Source organism: Sylvia atricapilla, chromosome 9, assembly GCF_009819655.1.
Source record: "Sylvia atricapilla isolate bSylAtr1 chromosome 9, bSylAtr1.pri, whole genome shotgun sequence".
Lineage (NCBI taxonomy): Eukaryota > Metazoa > Chordata > Aves > Passeriformes > Sylviidae > Sylvia > Sylvia atricapilla.
The window spans coordinates 27,879,572-27,901,211 of record NC_089148.1 but is presented as its reverse complement, the minus strand read 5'-3'; the positions used below and the strand labels follow the sequence as shown (position 1 = coordinate 27,901,211).

At 43.1% G+C, this 21,640-nt stretch overlaps 2 protein-coding genes across 11 annotated transcripts in view; one reads left to right on the top strand and one right to left on the bottom strand.

Moving 5' to 3' along the window:
* The window catches only part of PRKAA2 (protein kinase AMP-activated catalytic subunit alpha 2), a 330,475-nt gene that overhangs the window by 151,947 nt on the left and 156,888 nt on the right, over positions 1-21,640 (top strand). The window lies entirely within an intron of this gene.
* Positions 1-21,640, bottom strand: part of DAB1 (DAB adaptor protein 1) — a 207,560-nt gene that overhangs the window by 40,355 nt on the left and 145,565 nt on the right. For all 10 annotated transcript variants that reach the window (XM_066325411.1, XM_066325415.1, XM_066325416.1 and 7 more), the window contains 2 exons: positions 14,661-14,800; positions 12,333-12,431 (listed from right to left, as the gene is read on the bottom strand). In XM_066325411.1, the coding sequence (XP_066181508.1) occupies positions 12,333-12,431; positions 14,661-14,800 (239 nt within the window). The remainder of the gene's footprint in view (positions 1-12,332; positions 12,432-14,660; positions 14,801-21,640) is intronic.

Below are 21,640 nucleotides of genomic sequence, written 5' to 3'. Positions count from 1 at the left end.
CCTGCAGCTGAGGAGACTGAAGCAAAAAAAAAAAAAAAACCCTCAGATTATGTGACTCCCTGAGTTTGCATGGCAACGCGCAGCTGAGCCAGGAGGGAGCAAGATCCTGGGTGAGGATAAGAACCTGCTCAAGTCTAGGGCTGCACTAAGCTCTACCTGTACTCTCCATCCTAAATAAAGGCAAGTACCTCGCAGGAGCACCCCAGGTAAGAGCCTGCTTGGGTGGACTCATGGAAAGGGGTAAAAGCATAGAAGGGTACTTGGGCCACAGTTAAAATCCAGATTGATCCTCACCGCTCCCTTTGCTCAATGAGAAAAGCATCCTGCTGCTGCCCTTATCTCACCTGGGGAGCAAGAGTGGGAAATTCTGAAGAGAGCAAAGGCGAGTGTCCCTGCGGGTGTCTCTGTGACAGACACACCAAGTGACGCTCTCAGCTGGTGTGGCCCTGTCCCCAACCCCAGAGTCAATTAAGGCAGCAGGACGTGGCTCTGCCAGCACAGCAACCTAATTGTGACGAATGCATCTCTGATACTGAGCTGGCTGGATGCTCCAAGAACCTAATTTGTGAAAGAGAACAGCGCTAAGGCAATAAACTTCTGTCCAGCTCTCATAATTTGTAATAATGTCTGACAAAGACCAGATTTGAATTTAGTTATTGGTCATTGTCTTCAGAAGCAAATGCTAAGTTGCTCATGCAGAAGATCCATTTATTAGATATATGAATTTGGAAAGGGGCAAAACAAAACTGGAATGAATGTATGGCCAATTTCTCATCTTCACTTCAAAGGCTTTTCAATTTTTTATGGCACCTGGAGTGAAAGCAGCTAGTTAAACCCAAATCCCTTGTACAATTACTATGAAGCCCAAGTTATATTTTAAATATGCACCTGCAAATTTTGTTCTGGGACAAAGAAAATCCTAAAGGGCGAGGAAACATTTTCAGAGAGCTCTGGAAAGACAGATGTGCTACACTGAAGCTGAGATGCTGGGCCTCCCATGAGCCTTGTACTATTTTCTTGTTCAGCATCTGACACAGCCACTGCTCTATCAGGATGGTTAAAGCAAAGGATTTGCACAGCAAAACCAAGAAGCAGCAGACCTGATCCTCGATACTGAAGTCAATGGTCCTGATCAGCTCAGCACTGCAACCTGCCCCAAATTCCACCTGCAAGGAGCATCTACACGCTGCAGAACCTTGTTTTATGTTGCCATTTCACTGTCTCAGTGTGCTGAACGAGGAAACAGAACTTGCCTGTAAGTTGTTATTACAGTGTTTGGGATGGCAGCTGCTGTGGTCACTGTGGGCTATAACACCTCTGAGTGTATTCCCCCTGAGCTCCCACCTCCCCACCCTCTGCAAAGTGGTCAGTGGATCTAAACAGCCATAAATACGCTGGTATTGCCCTCTGCTCCCAGGCCAGAGCTTCCATACAGCTCAAGTGGTGCAGCAGCCTTTTATTTTTGCCTAATAGACTCTGTGAGACTCACTGATTAAATCTTGAATTCGAGGGAGCACAATATTCAGCAATGAGACAGTGTGCAACAGCATCAGTGAATCTCTCCGTATTTTTACTACGTTCATCTTTACACCTTGTGTATGTCCTTTGAGCGGCCCTTACTTTTTACAAGGTTCTTTTGTTCCTACGCACCAATATTCCTCACCCTCCTGGAACGCTTTCGATTTACATGAACAGCACAAAGCAATTCCTTCGTACAACTCCTAGGAGATTTGGAAGTCATTTTTTTTGGCTTTAGCTGTCTCACATCTTAACTGCTTCAGATTCAGCAAGCATTAGCAGCCACCCTCTTCTTGTAGCCTGTGATTTGACAAACTCCTCAGTGAGAGGCAGACGCTGATTCTCTTGATTTCTCATGCAACCCCTATAAAGCAGAGCTTGAAAAGATCACAAAAACCATACTCAAATTTAAGTTGCACTGGATAGTCATCAAACAGGAACTTCCTCGGACCATAAATCTACTTGCACAATGTAAGAAACTTTACTGGAGAAAGGGGAAAAGGACAAGAGGGATTTATTTTATGTTTATCTATCTATCTCCCAGATACTCTCTCTAATTTAGGAAGACTTTAAAGGGGGCTGAGACAAAGCACAGGTACAGGGAAGAACAAGAGCAGAAAAGGATTCTGTGAATTCACAACCAGTATGGTGTGCTCGTGAGCCAACTGAAAATGATGCAAAGCAGTTGACAATTTCACGTTACGCAATCTTGGTATTGTTCAAATACAGAAGTGATTTCATAACCAGAAATGAACCAGTGTAAAGAAGCAAGAAGCCCTGTGTTCCATGATGGCAGACTGGGTTCAGTGGCTGGTGATGCACTTGGGGTACCTGCACATCACCAAAGGACGACCCTGTACTTTTGAGCTTTTACAATTCAGAAACAGCATTGTGAACAACCAATCCTGGCCATAAAGACAAACCATTTTATTTTCAGTTTTCCTACGGAAAAAAGGAGAGGAAGCCTTTTCCTCAGAGTTACAATTGCACATATAAACAAGCTCAGACCATCCCATAAATGGGATCATTCATCAATAAATCCTTCATTTGTTCAGGTCCCACAACAGACACTTCACCTCGGCTATAAGCCATCCGTAGCAACGTGACAAGTGTGTGTGCAGTACTTGAGCCCTAAGATAAGAATAAAACAGAATATAAAAGGCAAAAACCTCGAAGAGACTCTGAAGCAGAATAAAGAACTCACAGGTAATTTTTTGCTCTATTTTCTTTTGCTTTTCCCCTTGCTTTATCCCAAGGCAGGAATTCCTGAAGCTGCCCTCGGTAGGGCGCTCGGCACATTGTGCTCCAAGAGCTCGACATTTCAAGTCAACCAGTGGAGACTGTTTTTAATCTCTGCCCTGGCACCTTCCAACAGAGATCTCTACGGCTCCCATTAATGCCCAGAGTTGTTTCTTCCCTGCTCATTTTCATGTAAAGCAGGATGAATGTTTGGTTTTAGTCTTCTGCTGCTAATTGAAACCTCCCAAAGCAAACTTTGATTAACGCTCCGCACAGATCGGCTCTGCTGCCTTTTCTCTCTCCCTGCTTTGCTTTTCTGTCCTGCCCACGTAGGGCCTTGCCTTTCAGCGAAGCTCCCTGGCAGTGCTGCCCTCACCTTTTACTGAAATGCAGGCAGCAAAGCCTTTCACAGCTGTGGATGCTGCCTTCTTTCCGACTTATTCCTTTCAGTCTCCTCGCTCCGCAGCCCCTGCACGCAGCAATGTCTTCTCTTCTCCTCATCAAACCTGAACTTCCTCATTACTGCACTCCCAGCGCTGCTCAGCACTGAGCCTTATGCACGCACAGGTTATGCTCGCACGTGCCTTACGCTTTAAAATACTTCCAAATTCCTCTATCACTCACGGGAAAGCATTTGGCTAATTAAAGATCGCAGAAGGCTGCGCATAAAACCTTTTACAAACCAACTCAGCCTTTTTAAAAGCAAGGACGTAATAGAAAAAAAAAAAATAAATTGGATTCAAATCCAGATTTTGACTATCTAAAAAGAAGAAAAAAAAAAAAGAAAAAAGTACTTTGAGCTATGCAGAGTCAGGGCTGGGAGCCATGTGCAATATTTTTAGATACCCAGATTTCTTATTTGCTTTAAATGTCAGGGCACTCAAACTAATTAGTGTTCTGCCTCACCTATTCACAGTGCTGCCTTTCAAGCCAGCAGGAATGCTGCTGCCTGTTCCACTGGGAGCACCGTGACGTGGAATGAGGATGGGGACCACAAAGGATCAGGAAGCATTAACAGCAGAGAGAGTAAGATGCTGCACCTTATGGACGGAAGGTGCGCTGCTGTAATTCCAGGATTGCCACCAGGTGCTGGGAGCACCACGGGAGAGGCTGTTCCAACCCCTGGGCTCCAGTGACACAGGGACAGCCACATGCTGAGCACACAGAGCATCCACCAGGAAGGGCACGAGTCCAGGGGTCTCATTTGGGAAGACAACTTTGACGAGCACTTGTTTTTGAACTAATCAAAGATCTACTGGGATGTGAAATGTATGACTTAAGCAGGTATTTGTGTTTGGCATCCAGGGGCAGCAGCCCTCCCTCTTCTCCTTCCGCAGGGAACTTACTACATAAACCAAGAGGGATTAAAAAGGTGTTTATTCATCCCCACGGACGATCAGAGTGAAGCTCTTGCTGACTTCCCCGCGTTCCTGAAGGCAGAACACCACCCAGTGACTTTACTTCCAATAAGTATCTATTACCACCACCCTGCAAACTCCATGTAAATTTAAAAGCCACCCTTTCCTGTAGTTCCCCTCTCTCATCACCCTTGACAGTGAAGGACATCTGCCCCCAGCACAGGAGAGCCCAGGAGGCAGCACAGGAATTCAGGAGCAATCACGGTGCTATTGCTCCTACCAGGGCAAACACAAAATTGCAGAGCAGCCCACCAGCGAAAAATGCTCAGAATGGGAAGGAAAATCACCAGCACTCCCGGGGTGTAATGCTTCCCAGCTATCTCTGAGAAAAAAAAAAAAAGTGCATTTCAAAGGGGGATGTAACTTTCTGTTCTGGCACCTGCTGAATGTCCCCCACTGCTCTCCAGGGAGGTTTCAGAGCATCTCAGCCGCCTGTGCTATTATTATGTCAGCATTTCTCTTGCTAAAATCCTTTCCCGAGAAGTCTGAAATCCAGCCTTTGTAATTCCAGGTGTGCTGAAAATGGGCCTGAAATTTTCTTCTACTGTGTGATGCGTTTAACCTGGCTTAAAAACACCAGGACTCGCACGCAACTCAGTATTTTGGGTGCTCTTCTTATAAGACTAAATTGCAGCTGGAGAAAAAAGGAATGTGGCTCTGCTGGAGACTCATTTATCTGGATCACAATAGGGTAGTGAATAAAGGCAAGAAAAATCCCAATATAACTGTATACTTTGAGTTTTCTGCCACGGGACAATAGAGGAGAGATGCTGTGCAGCTCCACTACATAACAGGATCCACAACAACAAATATACTGACTTTCAACTTCTTAGCAAAATTCACCCCAAATTCTGGTTAAGCATATCAAACATTGAAATTAGTAAAAAAAACCAGAAGTGTTGGCATGGTAATTTTTACTATAACAGTTCTGAAGACAGAGTACCCACCGCCATGTGCAATGGAGGCCGACTGGTAACTGGGAATACATTAATATTCCTAATATTTCCTGTTTGCAAGTGTTATTTATCACAGAGTTAGAACTATGTGACAGTGAGGTTCTCCGTATCATAATGCAGAATGCGTGTAACCAGCACTTCCCTGTCTTAATTCAATCCTGGGGGGCTTGGATTAAACACCAGGAGGCCAAATGAGACTATCACTAAACTCGAAATGATCTCATTTTCTGCCTTTTTGAAAACAATCAACTTTTTACCCTTTTCACACTTGAAAAAAAAAAAAAAAAATACAGCTGCAGCAAAATCGCACAAATTATTTCAGTTCGGATAATGTGTCTGGAATGGCTTTATTTTATCTTCATGCCCATTAGGATCAGAATACTCACAAGGCAGTTTCTGCACATCCTGACTACAAGCAGGCTGGACTCAGCTCTGGATCAGAGCTTTTCCCTCTTCCAGGGGAAAGGAAAAGAAATCAAACCTCTAGATCCCCAAGACTTCACAGTGTGCTCAATCACACCCACATTTTGTTTTTTGGGTTCTTTTTTTCCCCACAGTAACACAACTGCCACGATACCTAAGGCTTTTAAAACCCTCATACAACAAACTGGGCATCTAAAGGATGGAATTCTACGAGCTTGTGGTTATTAAAAATCCCTGTGGAGCACTGTGAACCATCCAAACTGCCCAGGGCCCAGTTTGGAAGGCCAGTAATGAATGAATTACACTAGTCAATAAGGGATGTAATTAAGGAAGTAGGTTCTTGTGACATTTACATTTTGCTAGCTGCCACATGTCCATGAAATGTGTTATTGTTTCCCTTCTGAAGTACCAGGGTCTATAAATACCTTATAAGAGTCATACACAGATTTTGAAGTCCTCTCCTCTGCCATATTCTAATTAGACACATTTATTGCACGTAGAACAGTAAATGCCATGTTTTACTGGGCGTATTTACAAGCGGAAAGATGGAAAGTGTCAAGGAGCAGGGCCTGACTCCCGGCCAGCTCAGAGGGATCTTTTGCAGAAAGGCAGAAGCTGTGGACAACGCACAAGGAAAAGGCCCCAAATGTCACCATTTTCCACTCTACATACAAAATTTGACTTTGTTGTTTTACAGTTATTGCTCTTTATTGTTATTACGTGGTATTTTTTACCCTGCAGCCCCTAGAAGTCCTCAGCATGCTCCAAGACCAAACAGTTCTTACAAAAGAAGTGCCTACAAATAGATAATACTGATTAAAAAAATAAAAAAGAATGTAAAGGTGATCCCAGCGAGTTTATATTGAAATTCCAGCCTTTGAGAGTTAAAGTCCAGGTGCCCCTTGGGATATCTCTGGGATGCAGGAATGCTCTAGCTCCTCAACATCATCAGGTTTAAAACAAGTTTGTAGCATGGGAGTATTTAAAAAGAAAAAATAAGCTGGTACTTCATGAATACGTGTAAAGAATTCCTCCAAAAGATGATGGGCAGGGTAAGAAGGGATTTGGAGTCATTTATTAATAAGAACTGAATAAATGAAAGGTGAAAGTTGGTACTATGGATTGTTTCCTTGGAAGCTGACGATGAGTAAAGGCAGCCATGAAGAGCCTGGAACAAAAACAATTCAGCAATGGGCTGATAAAAGAGAGAAGGCAGATTCAGCCCAGGGATGCAAAGGGAAGTGTGACATGATCAAAAGAACAAGCTGAGGCAGCAATCCTGGCAGTCACAATGGATTTCAAAAATAAAAGTCAAATTTGTCAAGGACAAAGAAAGGGATAACAATTGAGACACGAGATGAAGAGAGGCAGGACTGGGTTTTAACTCTCAGCGCGAGAGCGAACGCTGTATTTCAGAGCAGGTGAGATGAATTCTGCAAGACCCAGAGTTATCCTGGGTGTGGCAATCAAAACACAGCACCAGGTCAAACAGGCTGCTGAATTTACAGGGCTGAATAAGAGATGATGCTGATATTCTGCTCAGCTCTCCGAAAAGGAGGTCAGGGGAGACCTCTGGGAGTCGGGATTAAAAGGTCTGGTTTAGCCTCACTGAGCTGGAGCTGTTGGCTAAAGATGCAAGGAGAGGGCTGGAGAGACAGATCAAGACTGAAGCAGGAGACAGAGCTGGCATCGCTTGGTTCGACACAATAACCAAATTGGTGTTTGCAAATAAAATAACCCTGGCCAAAAGCACAGCAGGGGGAAAGAAAAAAGGGGTCAAGGACAGAGAGCACACAGAAAAACCCAGATGAAAACTGCAGGAGAGGATCTAGGAAAAAGAGGTAAAACCCATGGACAGCAGGTGAGAGGATCTGGGGTGGAATCAGCTGATGGGGCAAGATGCCCCTGAGATCAGCCAGAAAGAGGCCAGCAGGAACTTTGGGAAGTTTCAAAGACATGAAGGGGACAAAACACACCTATGGGAGCTCCAGGCAGGGACCACCAGCATCCTCCTGGCCAATCCCACCCCTTCTGGCAAAGACAAAACTCAGTGAACTCCTCACCCCATCTCTCCCGCTCACTGCGGAACGAGGAGAAGAGCAGAAGAAACGAATTCCTTCTTTTATTTCTATTTTTAAAGACTCAAGAGACGCTCAGTGATAGAGACTCTGACAGTTTGACATTTCATCTGCTCCAGCACATGTGCTTCAAGGAATAACTGCAGCTCCACGACGGTACCTCCATTTCTGGTCAGGGATGCCAGAACCAACAGATTTCCAGCAAAGTCAAGAAGTACCTCTGGTGCGTTTTAAACGAGGCCTCTTTTGCCAACAGCGAGAATTTTCATCTTGCTAAAATTTCCTTTCAGCCAAGTTGAGCTGTCCTGTTAGCAATCTATCGGCATAATTAACACCATCACTCACATCGGATGGGGAAGAGCTGCAAATCCAGGGGTTATCAGCACAAACCTGATAAAGCCTCAGAACGTGCTGGAAAACGTTCTTATAGAAGCAACTTGAGAAGTCTGCACTGTAAGGTCAAGAGAGCTCAGAAGTTCAGGAAGATGGGGCAACACATTGGCATCCAAAATATTGGTTGGAACATTTCAGAGCCATAACGTGATCTTAGTTAAAGAAAACGACAGGATTATTTATTTGGATGTCATTTAGATTTAAAGCAGAAGGACCATCTCCATTTCTGTGGCCAGAGGAGACACGTCTCCATGAGGAGACACATTAATTTTTTTTTTTTAAATAGAATGCTACAGGTAAGGTCTGGTCTCCCTTACATGGAATAGTAAGACCCTTTCAGGCAGATAATAAAATGAAAGAGAATAAAATGAAATAAAATCCTCATCAAAGACAATGAAGGCTGGAGGAACTGATAGGCAACGCGGACAGTTAACATGAAACACACGTTTTTATGCACATGGTTTTCCTTCCTGGGTTTCACACTGCCAGCCTGAAGAAAAGGCTACAGAGAAAATTAATGAAACAGGAATAACCCACTGCAATATTCTCTGCAATAAATACTGAAATCCCACCGGAGTATTCCTGGGAATGTTACAATCCCACAGACTGGGCCCAAGAGCTTTATTTCAGTAAGGATATGGGTCAACATCTCTGAAAGAGAATAGACAACGCAAATGAAGATCGCTTTCAGGGTGCTACAAAATGGGAAAAACTCGGTGAGATGACTGTCACCTCCATCAGCTGGGTTACAATCCATCTGTTTAGGGTATTTCCCATAAATAAACCAGATACTGACATTGATTTTACCCTGCTTTTTGGCCAGGGAAGGACGCCAGATAAATAATTTAGCTATACTATACCTCATAGAAAGATCTATTTTACAGCACATTCTGGCAATTTGCACGTCCACGAGCTGATACAAAATTTGACTTTAACAGAAATAATTCGTTGCTTAGAGCCAAATGGTAAATTTCCTTTTTTCACCTCATTTCTGTTCCACGGTATAGGGGCTTACCGCAGAAACAAACAACATTTTGCAATGAGAGACAAACGAGAGTTTAAAAGCACACCTCACTGCATGGAGGTGGAAAGAAATCTTTTCCCGAGCATTTTGGAGGATTTAATTATTAGTTTCAAACGCATTTTTTTTGGAAAGGAACCCGCAAGTAAACAGAGATTTATGGCCACATAAATAGACAGTGAGACAATTCCGGGCTCTTTACGGAGCCCACGCGCACAGTCACTGCTTTTGTTGCTTCCTTAGCAAATCACCAATCACCACACTCCAGCCCTGAAAAGGAGAATACTAAATAATTTGTATTGTTTTGCCATCTGAAGATCACGCTTTTGAAAATATAAAAGAGTTCTTGAACAACAAATTAAGAACACGCTGCAGCGTTGAGGTCGAACCAAGATGGATGTGACAGAAAAAAATGGTAAAAAGTTATTTTCATGTAATACGCAGCAAGGAAATCTCTCAAGTGGCATCGGGTAGAGAAAGTCTGGTTTCAGCAATAATTATGGGAGGGGTTTTTAACAGCAAAAACTAAAAGAATACATATGTATATAGAGTATATCCTTCAGGTAAGGTGGATCTTTAGCAAACACAATTGGAGAAAGCAAATGGGATGGATGGAAAACACTCGACAGCTGAAAAAAAAAAAAAAATGGTGCATTTATAAGATTAATAGGGTCAAACCCCGTGTGTAATGACAATTTTTGGCATACACACAACAGGAGAACGTCCTGTTAGTCATATCAAATACAATTTTTTTTGCTGTCATGTTTTCAATGCGCTGACAAGTACTTGGAAAGTGGTACGAGGGGACTTCCTGAGTGTAATCCCTGGCATGGAATGATGGAATATAAGAAAGGATTGTTATTATTTCTATTGCAGGGCTGTAGATGAACCATATTGTACTGCAGCTACAGCGCAAACTCACAGCAAAATATTTCTTGCGTTTTTCTTGGTGAGCTATATTCTTTCCAAATGATACCCCAACCTTCAACTCAATCTCCTTCATGGATAAATTTACTCAAAGGGCAGAATTCCTGATGGCTGGAATAATACCATGATTAAAATCAATACTTTCTGATGAATATTATGTCTGGAACATATTAAGGAGACCTAGAAAGTAGAGGAAGAAAAAAAAAAAACCTGCTTATCATTTTCAGTAGTAACCCAACCAGAGCCCTTCGTCTGTAACGAATTATGGAGCAATTCCCCTAAATCATCTGTATGAAGTCAGCTACGACGCTGCCAATTTTAAAAAAAAAAAAATTTGCTGGTTTTGAGCTACAAATTGATTTTTTATTGTGATAAATTAAAATCCAATGGCAGCCTACAAGGTGCTCAACATGAAGAAGCCCACTTTTTTTTTTCCCCCTGAATATTTTTATTCTTTTCTATCACATCAAGAGTGGCACAGGGGCAGACGTGACAGCAATAGACAGTGGTAAAAGTTAAGGAGGGACGCTCTAGAGAGGTAAAAAATCTTTCTGAAATACGCTTTTGGGAATTCCAAAATCATGGAAATACAACTAAGGGAAAAAAAGCATTGTGGAGGACAGGGGGGGTAGTTAAAGGAGGAGAAAGTGAAAGCAGGATTATCCAGGCTTTTCCCTATTAAAGGCTGCTTTTTTCCCTGCTGCATAAAAGAAAACACCAGGCTCCAAACTTTCTAAACTCTGAAGTTTAACATGGAAATCAGAAGATCAGTGTGAGCGAAATACAATCTTTCCCCAGCTCTTTACGGTTTCTTCCCATCCAAAAACCTGGGCCGAGCAACCAGACGACCCCCAGTTCTGCCAGCTTTTGGGATTTTCCAGCAGGAATGGGAACGAGATGACAACTGCAGGCTGGCAAAGCAGAGACAGGCTGGATGAGAAAGAGAATAAACGGCACGAGGGTGTGAAACTCTGGGACAAGGAGAGACCCAAGCTGGGAAAAAAGCCCAAGGCATGATGGCTGTGAAGACCTGGCAGAGGATTTCGTGCACCTCTGCTCCAAACCCTCGGCATGGGAAGCACGACTCCCCTGTTTTGACAACATGTGAAAAGCGATGCGGAAAAGCTCCCCACGTGCCCGTGTCACGGCCCTGCTGCAAGAAGGACAACTCAATAGTCCTGTCCGTCACTCGGGCAGCTCAGGGGCAGACATCTGCAAGGTGCATTTAAGGGTTTCATTCTAAGCCTCGGCGGGTGAGTGACAGGTTTGCTGTAAGGATGATATAGTTATGTCAGATTTAGAGTGTGGGATGTCAGAGCTATGAAATGAGGGAGACTGTTCCCGTGTCCCCACCTCGCTTTCTGCACACAGGAGAGTGTGCAGGATGCTGCAGCACAGGCAGCTGGAATAAAGCACGCCTTTGTTTCTAAAACACGACCCCTTTCCCCTACTTGATTCTAGGCAAAAAAACAAAATTCCAGTGTTTGAGAAACATTCAGAGACAAGCGCAAAAGGAACAGACTTTCTCTTTCCTCTTCTTTATTTCCCCAATCAAGGGCTTTAATCTCAGGAGAGCAACTGTGGCTGGGGTGCAATTTGCACTGACAGCCCGAATTCTGACATTTCCTATTTTCTGTAACCCCAGCAATGCCCTCTGAATCACAACTTTCGCACGAACACTTTACACAACACATCCCAAATGAGCTTTTCATTACTAACTACTCGGATTATGTATCAGTGAGCTCAATGACATTGATTTTCTAATAATATAAATTAACTGGCAAAGATAATTTCATCTATCGTCAGTAGGGTTTTATTTCTGGCACCGTGTTAAATAGTTCATCTTCCGAAAGATTAAATCAAGAGCTTTTTAAAATTCAAGGCAGAGCTCAAACTGCTGTAAAAATCTTCTTAATTATGATTAAAACAGTTTGTGTGTTGTTGCTTTCTATCTAAGTAGTGTAATGTTTTGCTTAGGTTTCTTCTTTTAGAGCAATTGAAAAAAAATCAAACACGGTATCGCTGTGTGGCAGAAACTGTGGAAGGCATTAAAGTCTCTGCAACTCCCTCCACCAGATCCCTGCTGGGGAACTTTGCTGCTTCACACACACAACCTCGAATTTTCCAGTATCTTTTTACCTCTCATTTCGTAAAAAAAAAAATACAATTTTTCTACCACTGACAATACACAAGCTACACTTTACAAGGGATGAAAGGGATGATAACCCTTTGATAATCAAATTCCTGAGATGCTTCTTGTGTGTGTTTGCACCAGTGAGATTCTGCTGGCCAGGAAATGCTTCTAAAGGAACCAGGGAAAGATTCAATTCTGTCCCAGCACACGATCAACTTCACTTACCCCTGTCTTTTCATCAAAGATTTTGATTCCCCCAAAGGAAACTGTTAAGAAGACTTTTTGTTTATGCTCTCCTTTCGATCGAGCCGCAGCAACGATTCCCTGTGGAAACAAAGAGCGGTTTTAGCTGGTTTCGTGACTCTCCCAGGTGCCACAGATTTGCTAGTGGACAATTCACCACTTTTTCTAGGAAAACTTAAAAAGGTTTTCCAGGAACAGCCCCCTCCTTACTTCTGGCTGCTTCCCTTTTCTCAAGGTACCACATCTCTTTATCCTACCCAGAGAGCGTTTCGAATGTGCTCCCACTTCCAACCCCTGCACTAGCTAATCCCCCATGAAATTTGTTTTCGTGGAAGCTGAAGGTCATTTCTAGCACACTTTTTCCCAGATACAAGCTGTTCTATTTATTTATTTTTTTAAATGAGGAAAAAAATCCAACAAGCAGCAGAGGAGAGAAAATGCCAATGAATTGAGCTTACTTCACACTCATCTAATACAAGCAAATTGAGGTTTTTAGAGAAGAAAAATATTCTTCTATAAATCAAACTACACCTGTGCTATGGAAAAACTGGTATTGAGGGTTATTTTTTTTTTCCAGCATCTCAGACCTTTCGTTTGTAGGAGAACTCGCTGATGCCATCTCATGCACTATCCTCCCACAGCAGATTTAGAAAAATAACTTCTGTTTCCACCTCCTCAGGAGCCTGCCCTGACCAGTAACACTGAACTAAGATCAAATATAAGAAGTTGTACTCCTAAATGAAATAAAAATATTTAGACTTTATCTGGTTCTCTGCAATTCCAATGTCTCAAGAACAACTAATTTAGGTTTTGAGGCCTTCACTGCTGCCATTACAAGGATCTGATGTCAAAAGCCACCGCAAAACTTTATGGGTTGCCTCAAAATTCACGTTATGAGACAGTGGGGGGTCCAGAGCCCGTAAATTAACGCTCTGCTCTCAAAAATGAATTTCTAACACTCCCTTTAACGGTGTTAGTCATTTCCCAGCACTGTTTAGATCAATCTTGCCACGTGCAAACAGGTATTAGGCACCTGGGAGATGTGGAACTATTAACTCACGGAGGAGAGAGACAAAAAGGTTTGTGCAGCACAACAGTGACAACTCTCCCCATCGTGCCAGGAACTATGAAATGATGAGAAACACCCAGCACACGTTTAAATCAGGTGGGAACGTTGTGGCAGATGTGATACACCAACAGAGCAACTTCTGGAGCGGATTAATTTTTGCCTGCCATAAAAACGATCTGTAAATTATCTCCTGGATCTCGTTTTTAGGTTACTGAACCACAGAGCGTCACCCTGTGCTGTTTCCCTAACGAGTAACTCATTCCTCCTGGATGGACCGGAACCCTGCAGGCTGGTAGCGCACCAGACACCATTTAGTGATTTCTCCTCCTGAAAAAAACCAACCAGCAATGGAAAATCCATCAGCTCTCCAGGCTGGGAGGGAAATAAAAGGGCAAAAGCAGCAGAGGGTTTGCTGCTAGACCTGGTTTGAAACCCTGCAACGCAGAGGGAAGGTGGGAAGTGAACAGCCAGCAGTGCACTCCAGGAAAACACAACTTCTCCTTCCTTCCCAGTGACTCGAGCTCTCCCACGTGGCCCAGGGTGAGGGACAGAATGATTCCTACAGGAACTCTGATGCTGTGACAGAGAGTGGCCACAGAGGGATGTGTGTCAGCTCCACAGAGCCCACCTCGACACTGCTGCTATTTCAGACTCTGTCTTCACTCCAACCTTACATCCAAATCTGCCTCTGTCACGGCTTCATTTCACCCCCAAAACTCCAAAGACTCTTCTTTACATTCTCACACCACATCCTCTCAGTGCACTGCCTGATTTTGTAACACATCAGCCCTGCCACTGCCGGCGCAAGACATCCTCCTCCCACTGAGGACACTTCCCCTCTAAATCTGGCTGCCTACAGCCATCACTCAACAGGAGGCAACTGCCAGAGGCAGTGCTGTAGTTGATTAGAAATGTCATAGAAAACGCTCTGATATCCCATTTTCCTCCACAGTCGTTTACTTCCCCTTTTACATAATAAAATTATTCAATTTGCAGTGTGTTGTTTGTAATTTGTGGACAAATTGCGGCGGTGTCAATCACGGAGTAACTACAGAACTCCAGAGATAATGTATTAAAATTAAACCAGGATAAGCAATACCAGGCAGGAGTTCATGCAAAATTGACTGATTTCAATACATAATTAACCACGCTAGGGCTCAGTGTCACGAAAGGAGAACGAGCGCAAGTTCAGGCTGAAATTCGCTCCGTTTTGTCTGCAACATGGAAAAGTTTCACTGCACCTTGAGCTTCATCATGGAGTCCTGGCATAACTTGTCCCCTCGGGCAGCAGAAACCTCATCGATCCCGATCAGCTTGGCCTTGTACCGGACACCGTCGCCTTTGAACCTCTTGATCAAAGTGGCTTCGCTGCGATCCTGACCTGCAAACACAGCACAGACACCGGGACACTCACACCACTGCGACGGGAAACGGGAGGAGGAACACAGCCAAGTGCCAAGTTACGGGTTACACCCACACCGCTGAGGGCCAGCCCGGCAGGAGTGTGGTTAATGTTCATTAGCGAGGTGAGATGATTGAGTGTGCCTCGAAAAATCAGAAAGGTTTTAATAAAGAAGGTAAGTAATACAAAAAAAACCAAAACCAAGCTGAGCACAGTACAGAGACAAGTCCCCTACTTGCTACAACACCTTGAAAAGCGTGGAGTTTCTTTGTTCTCTCTCTTTAGTATGTAATAACCTAGGTGGGCTTTTTGGCCCTTGGCTCAATGAGATGAACAACAGACTTTGAGTTACATTCCCAGAGTCCAATCCACACTTCTGTGCTGGTTCTGAGCCAACCACAATGAGAAACCAACAGAACTTTCCAACGAACTCCCTGAAATACCTAAAGGTAAAAACTGAAACTCTTCCCCTATCTGGAAGCACCTGCTGGAGGTGTAGGGAATGCATCACCACAGCAAATCAGATCTAATTCCAAACAATTCCATGGAATTAGGAGGGAATGACGGTTCGATGAAACCTTTTGGCCTTGCCGCCCCAAAGGAATTCGCAGTGGAACTGTTGCTGTAAAAAAAAACTCCAGCACACAAATTATTAGGTTTACAGAAGGAAGAGATAAAACCTGAACCGCGGCTCGCGGAGCTGAAAACTTGTGATCTGCATGAGTTGTTTTAATCCCAATGCACAGGAGAACCCGACGCTTTGCAGACAAAACTCTTTTACCAGAAACATGCTGCTATTTCCTCACAAAATGCCTCATCTAAGCAAGATTTACGCGATTAACATTTGAAAGGTGGAAAAACCAAAGACCAAATTGTACCGTTTGTCTGTGGAATACCGATGCTTTAAAACTCCTGGTTCTATTCTTTCTGCACATAAACACACGCAGAAACAGCATTATTGGCAAAGGCTGCTCTCCCAGGCTCACCCTGAGAAGCTTAAAAAAGGCAAAAAAAAAAAAAATGTTTCTTAATAAAAATGCTTGGGCTTTAGTTCTCTCTTTTCCCTGCTATTTTGTTTTCTTTACAATTGTAGTAGTAGTAGTAGTAGTATTTAAACTATTAAACAATTTTTATCTCAACCCACTTTTACCCTTCCAATTCTTGTCCTGCTGGAAGGGGAGTGAGTGTTGTCAGCTGAGGTTAAACCATGACACCAATGAACCCAAAATACCTGAACCACGTGACTATGGCACCACAAGAACCCACCAAAAAAGACATCTTTGTCAGGAAAACTTCCCCCCTCCTCCTCCTCTTCACCTGAGTATCTGCAGAACAGTTTTTTTTTTTCCCTGTCTCAGCTGGAAGAAATATGTGAGTTAGGGAATCAGTCTTCCTAAAATTGATTCAACATAGATTTTGCAGCTGCCTGTGGAATTTCTTGCTAGGATCTCAAAAAAAAAAAACAAAAAAAAAAAACCCAGCAGTGAGCTGTAAATAACGGCAACCAACCAAACAACAGCCAAAGCACAAAGAAACAGGCGAAACGGTGAGATATTACACAATTTTCAGTTTCTTGGACCCAAGAGATTTCTCAAAAAAACCCTTCCCTAAAGCATGGACACACATTGCTAAGATTTACACTATTGCCACCTAAGGGCTCTGGTCACTGATTCTTACAGCTGATGAAACAAAATCCACAAAATCTGATGTAAAGGAATCACAGGTCAGAACCTCGTCTTAGTCTACATTTGAGAATTCTGGCCCAAACTTTCTCCGAAGCTCACTCCTATTTAAAAGTTCCGATTTCAGGACGAAAAATAATAATAAAATTAATATAATAAATTGTGTTAGTGTATTAAGATGAAAATAATCTGATACTGTTTATTGAAAATACTGTTTTATTTAAAACAGCTGTTTATTGATAAGATGAAGCGCAGAAGCTTTGGGGAAAAAAAAAATGTTATTTTGTTTTGCATTTCTAGTTAAAAGCACTTTCATTAGCAGTCAACACTTTGGCCGACTTTGATGATTTACATACCTGTGAAATTAATCAACAAGGCAGGTTCTAAACTATAGAATTAAATCTTTACAATATCATTCTGAGCATATATGACCAGCAAAGAGCACTTCCAAATGAAGATATTCATTTGGTTCCTTTCCCCTCACTCAGAGCAAAGCTCTGTTGAACTAACGATGGATTAAATATATATTAAGAAAACAGAAATATTTTGAGCATTTTGAGAACTTCAAGGATGTTTGAGCTCACAAATACTATTTCTTTCGATGAAAAACATCAGCTCAGATCAATGTTTTAATGCCTCATTTGTAGCCCTTTAAAGATAAGGCAGCTCTTAAGCGCTGCTGCGATAGTTCAGCAGCCACCCAAGTGTTTCCCTTGATTTCTTCTCACCCCTCAAAATAACGGAGCAGGGCTGAAGCTTCATGCTCTTACATTGTGTCTTGTATTTAAAAAAAGAATAAAAAAGGCAAATGAGAAACAAGTGATGAATAGAAACTCTCAGCAGTGCTAATATCACTCCCCAGGGAAACGTCAAGGCAGATGTTGGCACCACCAGCTACAAACAATGAAAAACCATTTCCCACTTTCAGCCTCTGGAGCAGGGGCAGGAGGGAAAACATCTGGAGACACAAGGAAGTACAACAATAACAGCGGACTTTTCCATATGTCTTTTACACTTGCAAAGACATCCTGTTGATCTGCAATAAATAGGATCCAGTTCCAACAGCTTCCTTCCCCGGAATTTCCAACTTCACGCCTCCGTTCCGAGCCAAAGGCAGCTGTGAGCTGACAGCAGGAGCGTGACAAGTGTTCAAGAGCCTTTTCTGGGTCCAAGTCGTGACTGTGACCCTGCATTCATCTGTTATTTTAACATTTATACTTCTTTCAACCTCTGCTGTGTTTTACTGCACGTAACGAAATCCCTGCCATTAACAGCCCACTCAAACACAACTTACGGCCGTGTCTGCTTCAGCACAAGTCCCACGTCAATTATGACCCAGATTAAGCAGGATGAAGTGCTTTTGGGATAAATGACTGGGAAAAAAATCATCAGCCCGAAAATGATGTGGATATTCGAAACCGCGGTGGAAGCTGCAAATTGCCGGAGACTACAAACTCATCCGTGAAACCCCAGAGCGTACGTCCCGCGCAGAGCACACGGAGCGCACACGCACACTGCCCTACATTGTGGATCAGCCATCTGCAAGCCACCACTCCTCAGCACACACCCACAATCTCCTCTGAGCTGTATTCACCCATATCCCCAAATTTTGGTGCTGAAAACTCCCTGCCTGCTTGTTGAAATGACCGTGCGACTCTGTCGGTGCGGCTGATTTTACAGCACCCACGAAGAGTATGAGATTTATGGGAGGGTGATGATATTTCATTTGAACCCTGGACACCTTGGAAAGCAGATAGTCCAGACTCTCATAAACAGCTCATCATTGAAACAAAAAAAGGTGGGGTTTTTTAATGGCAGTTCATTAATGGCAAGGTTCTTTCTGTATTTGAAACTGCGTCAGTAAGAGATGCCTGAATTACGAGGTTGTAATTCTCCCTAGGCTTCAGAGGAGGGTGAGTGATAACATGAAACCACTAAACCAGAGAGCTGTGCCTGCGCCAGGAACACGCCCAGGGAAGTCAATCTTTCCCTCCATGTAACAAGCAGAGTCAAGCTTTGCTCCTTTGCACCTTCTGCCTTTATCAGTGGAGCTCTGCCATCAAGCCTGGCTCTGCAGCCAGCTCTGCCACCACACTGGATGGGTCCCAGCCTCTGGAAGGAAAACTGTTCTGGAATGCACTTACTGCCAGAGCTGAGTTTTATTTCAATACTGTGAAGCCACATCTTGAGGGTAGGTAACATCTCAATGGTTCAAAGAAGGACACTCACCTGCAAAAAGTTTTACACAACACCGAGGCTTGAGACTAGAAATCATTATGAGGCCATAATCTGCAGTAAAATTAGAAGCCCGTGTTTAATTACAACCACTCTTCTCTCCACGATACGTTTCCTGAAATCTTGTTTTAGCAGTTCTTGACTAGAGAAGAGCACAGAAGCCAAATCACTCTGGGGAAGCAGCTGATGACCATTGTAGCTGCTCACCTGGCCCCTGCACAGGGAGGAATCTGAATCTCCCCAGAGTTCTTCTTCAGAGGACCAGTACCTTTACACAGTTATAAAATGATCCTCAATTAAAAGTCTGTATCAAAACTATTCGAGGCCAATGGGTGTTTTCCAATGGTTCGCCCTAAAATGCTTCCATAGTCTGTTCTTCATAAGCAGAAGGATATTCATTAGAAATAACCCAGGCATTTGTTCCCAACTCAACACAAGCAATTTACAACCCAAAATGGAACAAAATCGTCAAAATTAAAATCAATTTGACTCTCATGCCACAAACTGAGAAAAAATGCAGAAGCTAAAAAACCACTAAGAAAATCATACAAATTCAGTTTAAAAAGGTGATCACTTTTAGCTAGAAAATGTGCTGATCTTGATCCAGGGAAGTTTCGTTTGCAGTGTATAGATTTGTAATCCTCAGAGGCTCTTAAAATGTAAATGCAAGAGTAATTATTTTATTTTTAATCTACTTATGTGGATGCCATCACACACCCTAGAGCCATATCTGTTCCAGCTGGACCCCGACTTCTTCACGAGAAGGAAAACACGACCTTTGCTGAGGAGCTGACATTGCACTTGGACTTTGACGGTCTTTTAAGAGAACAACAAATCCCCAGAGCTGGGTGATGCAATGTGCTCCCCAAGCTCCCATCTGAAGCGGAGAAAGGCTGATCGGCATTAAGGTTACTTTATCCATCTCACTAAAGCCACTGTAGAAGTCATAAACAAGGTTTGTAATGCAGTCAATCATTTTTATTCAAGGCACTATGCCTTAATTAAATGGAGATTCCCTCAAGCAAGCTGGAGACGGCCCCAAACCCCAAATGCTCAGCTCAGGTGCCTCAAGGGCAGTCAGTCCCAAGGGGTGACTGGCAAGCAGCCCAAGAGGCAGAGGAGCAATTGTGCAGGATCCAGGATGGAGCAGCCCGAGCTGAATTCCAGAGCAGCTCCCAGGGCTGCACCCAGCAGCAGGCACTGGGGATCCTTGGGAAGCTGCCCCCAAGGCAGCACCATCGCTGCCTTCGCCACCAAGAGGGGGAGGTGTTTGTGTCAGGTTACCTGGCTCTGACACTGCAGCTCACCCCAGGCACCGTGTATTTTAACCAGGGTCCCCTCATTTGTCCTCACTCTCGGCACAAGCCAAGGCTTCCACCTGATTTCAGCTCTCAGCCCCACACAACACCAAGCCGACACTGTATTAATATGCCAAAGTTTAGAGCAAACGCTGCTCATCTTCCCAGGGGATTGGTAATTGAGTGTATTTCATAAATAGAAAAATAAAATAAAGCAAAGCGCCGCTGCAGTGAGAGCACTGTTGCTCTTTCTGGCCTGCTCACAACACGCACGCTCAGAATTCCTCGTGGCGCCCGCTAATCTAAACCAATAACCCTGGAAATGGCTATATCCTTTATTTAAATGTGTGAAGCCCTCGGGGCATTATCTGAGTTTCTTGATTTTACGACTGTAAAATATATAATGATATTATCGCCGAAGTCAATAACGTGCTCCCGGCAATCAATTCGCCCAAGAACGACACAGCGCTTGTCTTTGTTTCTCCTCTTCTTTCCTAACTAATAAACTGTCGAAGTTGTATCCATTCCAATCATGCACACGTGCAAATTATAAACCTGAAATAACACCTCCTCCCGTATCTCAGGGCTGAAAAACAATCCCATACACACTTATAAACGGCCTCCATCTTCCTGGGGCAATTAGCATTTTTATGGGTTTTTATGGCATCAACGCAGCGGAAAATACAAAACACCGTGGTGCAGAATGACCTCTAAGATGCCACACAGACTGAAGACTCCTAAATTAATTGCTAAGTGAAAGGTATTTCCCATTAGCTGTGCATATATATGCACCTAGACACAAATATATACAAATATATATATATATATATAAGGCATAACCTTATCTATTTGCACATATACATGCACATGACGCACAGGTTCATTTGGTGTCAATTATCCCAAGAAAACTCACAGCGATTTTCATCAACTACAGATTTTCCTAGGAAATAAACCCCAAACCTCAGTACATAAGCAGGTGTAAAAGAGAAAAATACTCAATTAAATGTACAAATGTGCGATTAAATGTACATTTCAGTACAGGAGGAACTGAAAGGAACCATGAAGATAACTCTCATTATTCTCTTTGATTGCACATTTTCCTCAGTGCCTTCACAGGAGCCCAAGGCCGACAGAGAGGGCTCAAAATGATCACACAAAGGGATGGATCGTGTCACCACAAACCCAGCATATTTTTTTTTTTCATAACCATAAAGAAGTTCAGTGCAGAATGCTTGTTTGGGGTTATAAAACTGAGAACCCCCCCCACAAGTTCTCAGATTCTCCTGGCATCTGTTAATCTAATTTTTGAAAATTTTCTCCTAGAACTAGGAAACTTAAGAGTTGCTGGGTCATTTGTCACTGTCTTTAGGAGCACGACTGCTCCAACCCTCTCGTGGGCATCCAAAGATCTGCCACAGAAAAATAAAATCTTTTCCCTCTTTAAACATAACATTTTAGAGAAGAAACCACATTATACCTAGCAGTGTATGCGCTCAAAATTTAACTTCTGCTGTCAGCATTAGCACTCACTTCCTCTACCAATATTTCTCAAATGCGTTTCTTGCAATTAACCATTTAAAACTTTTTTTTTTTTTTAAAGGACA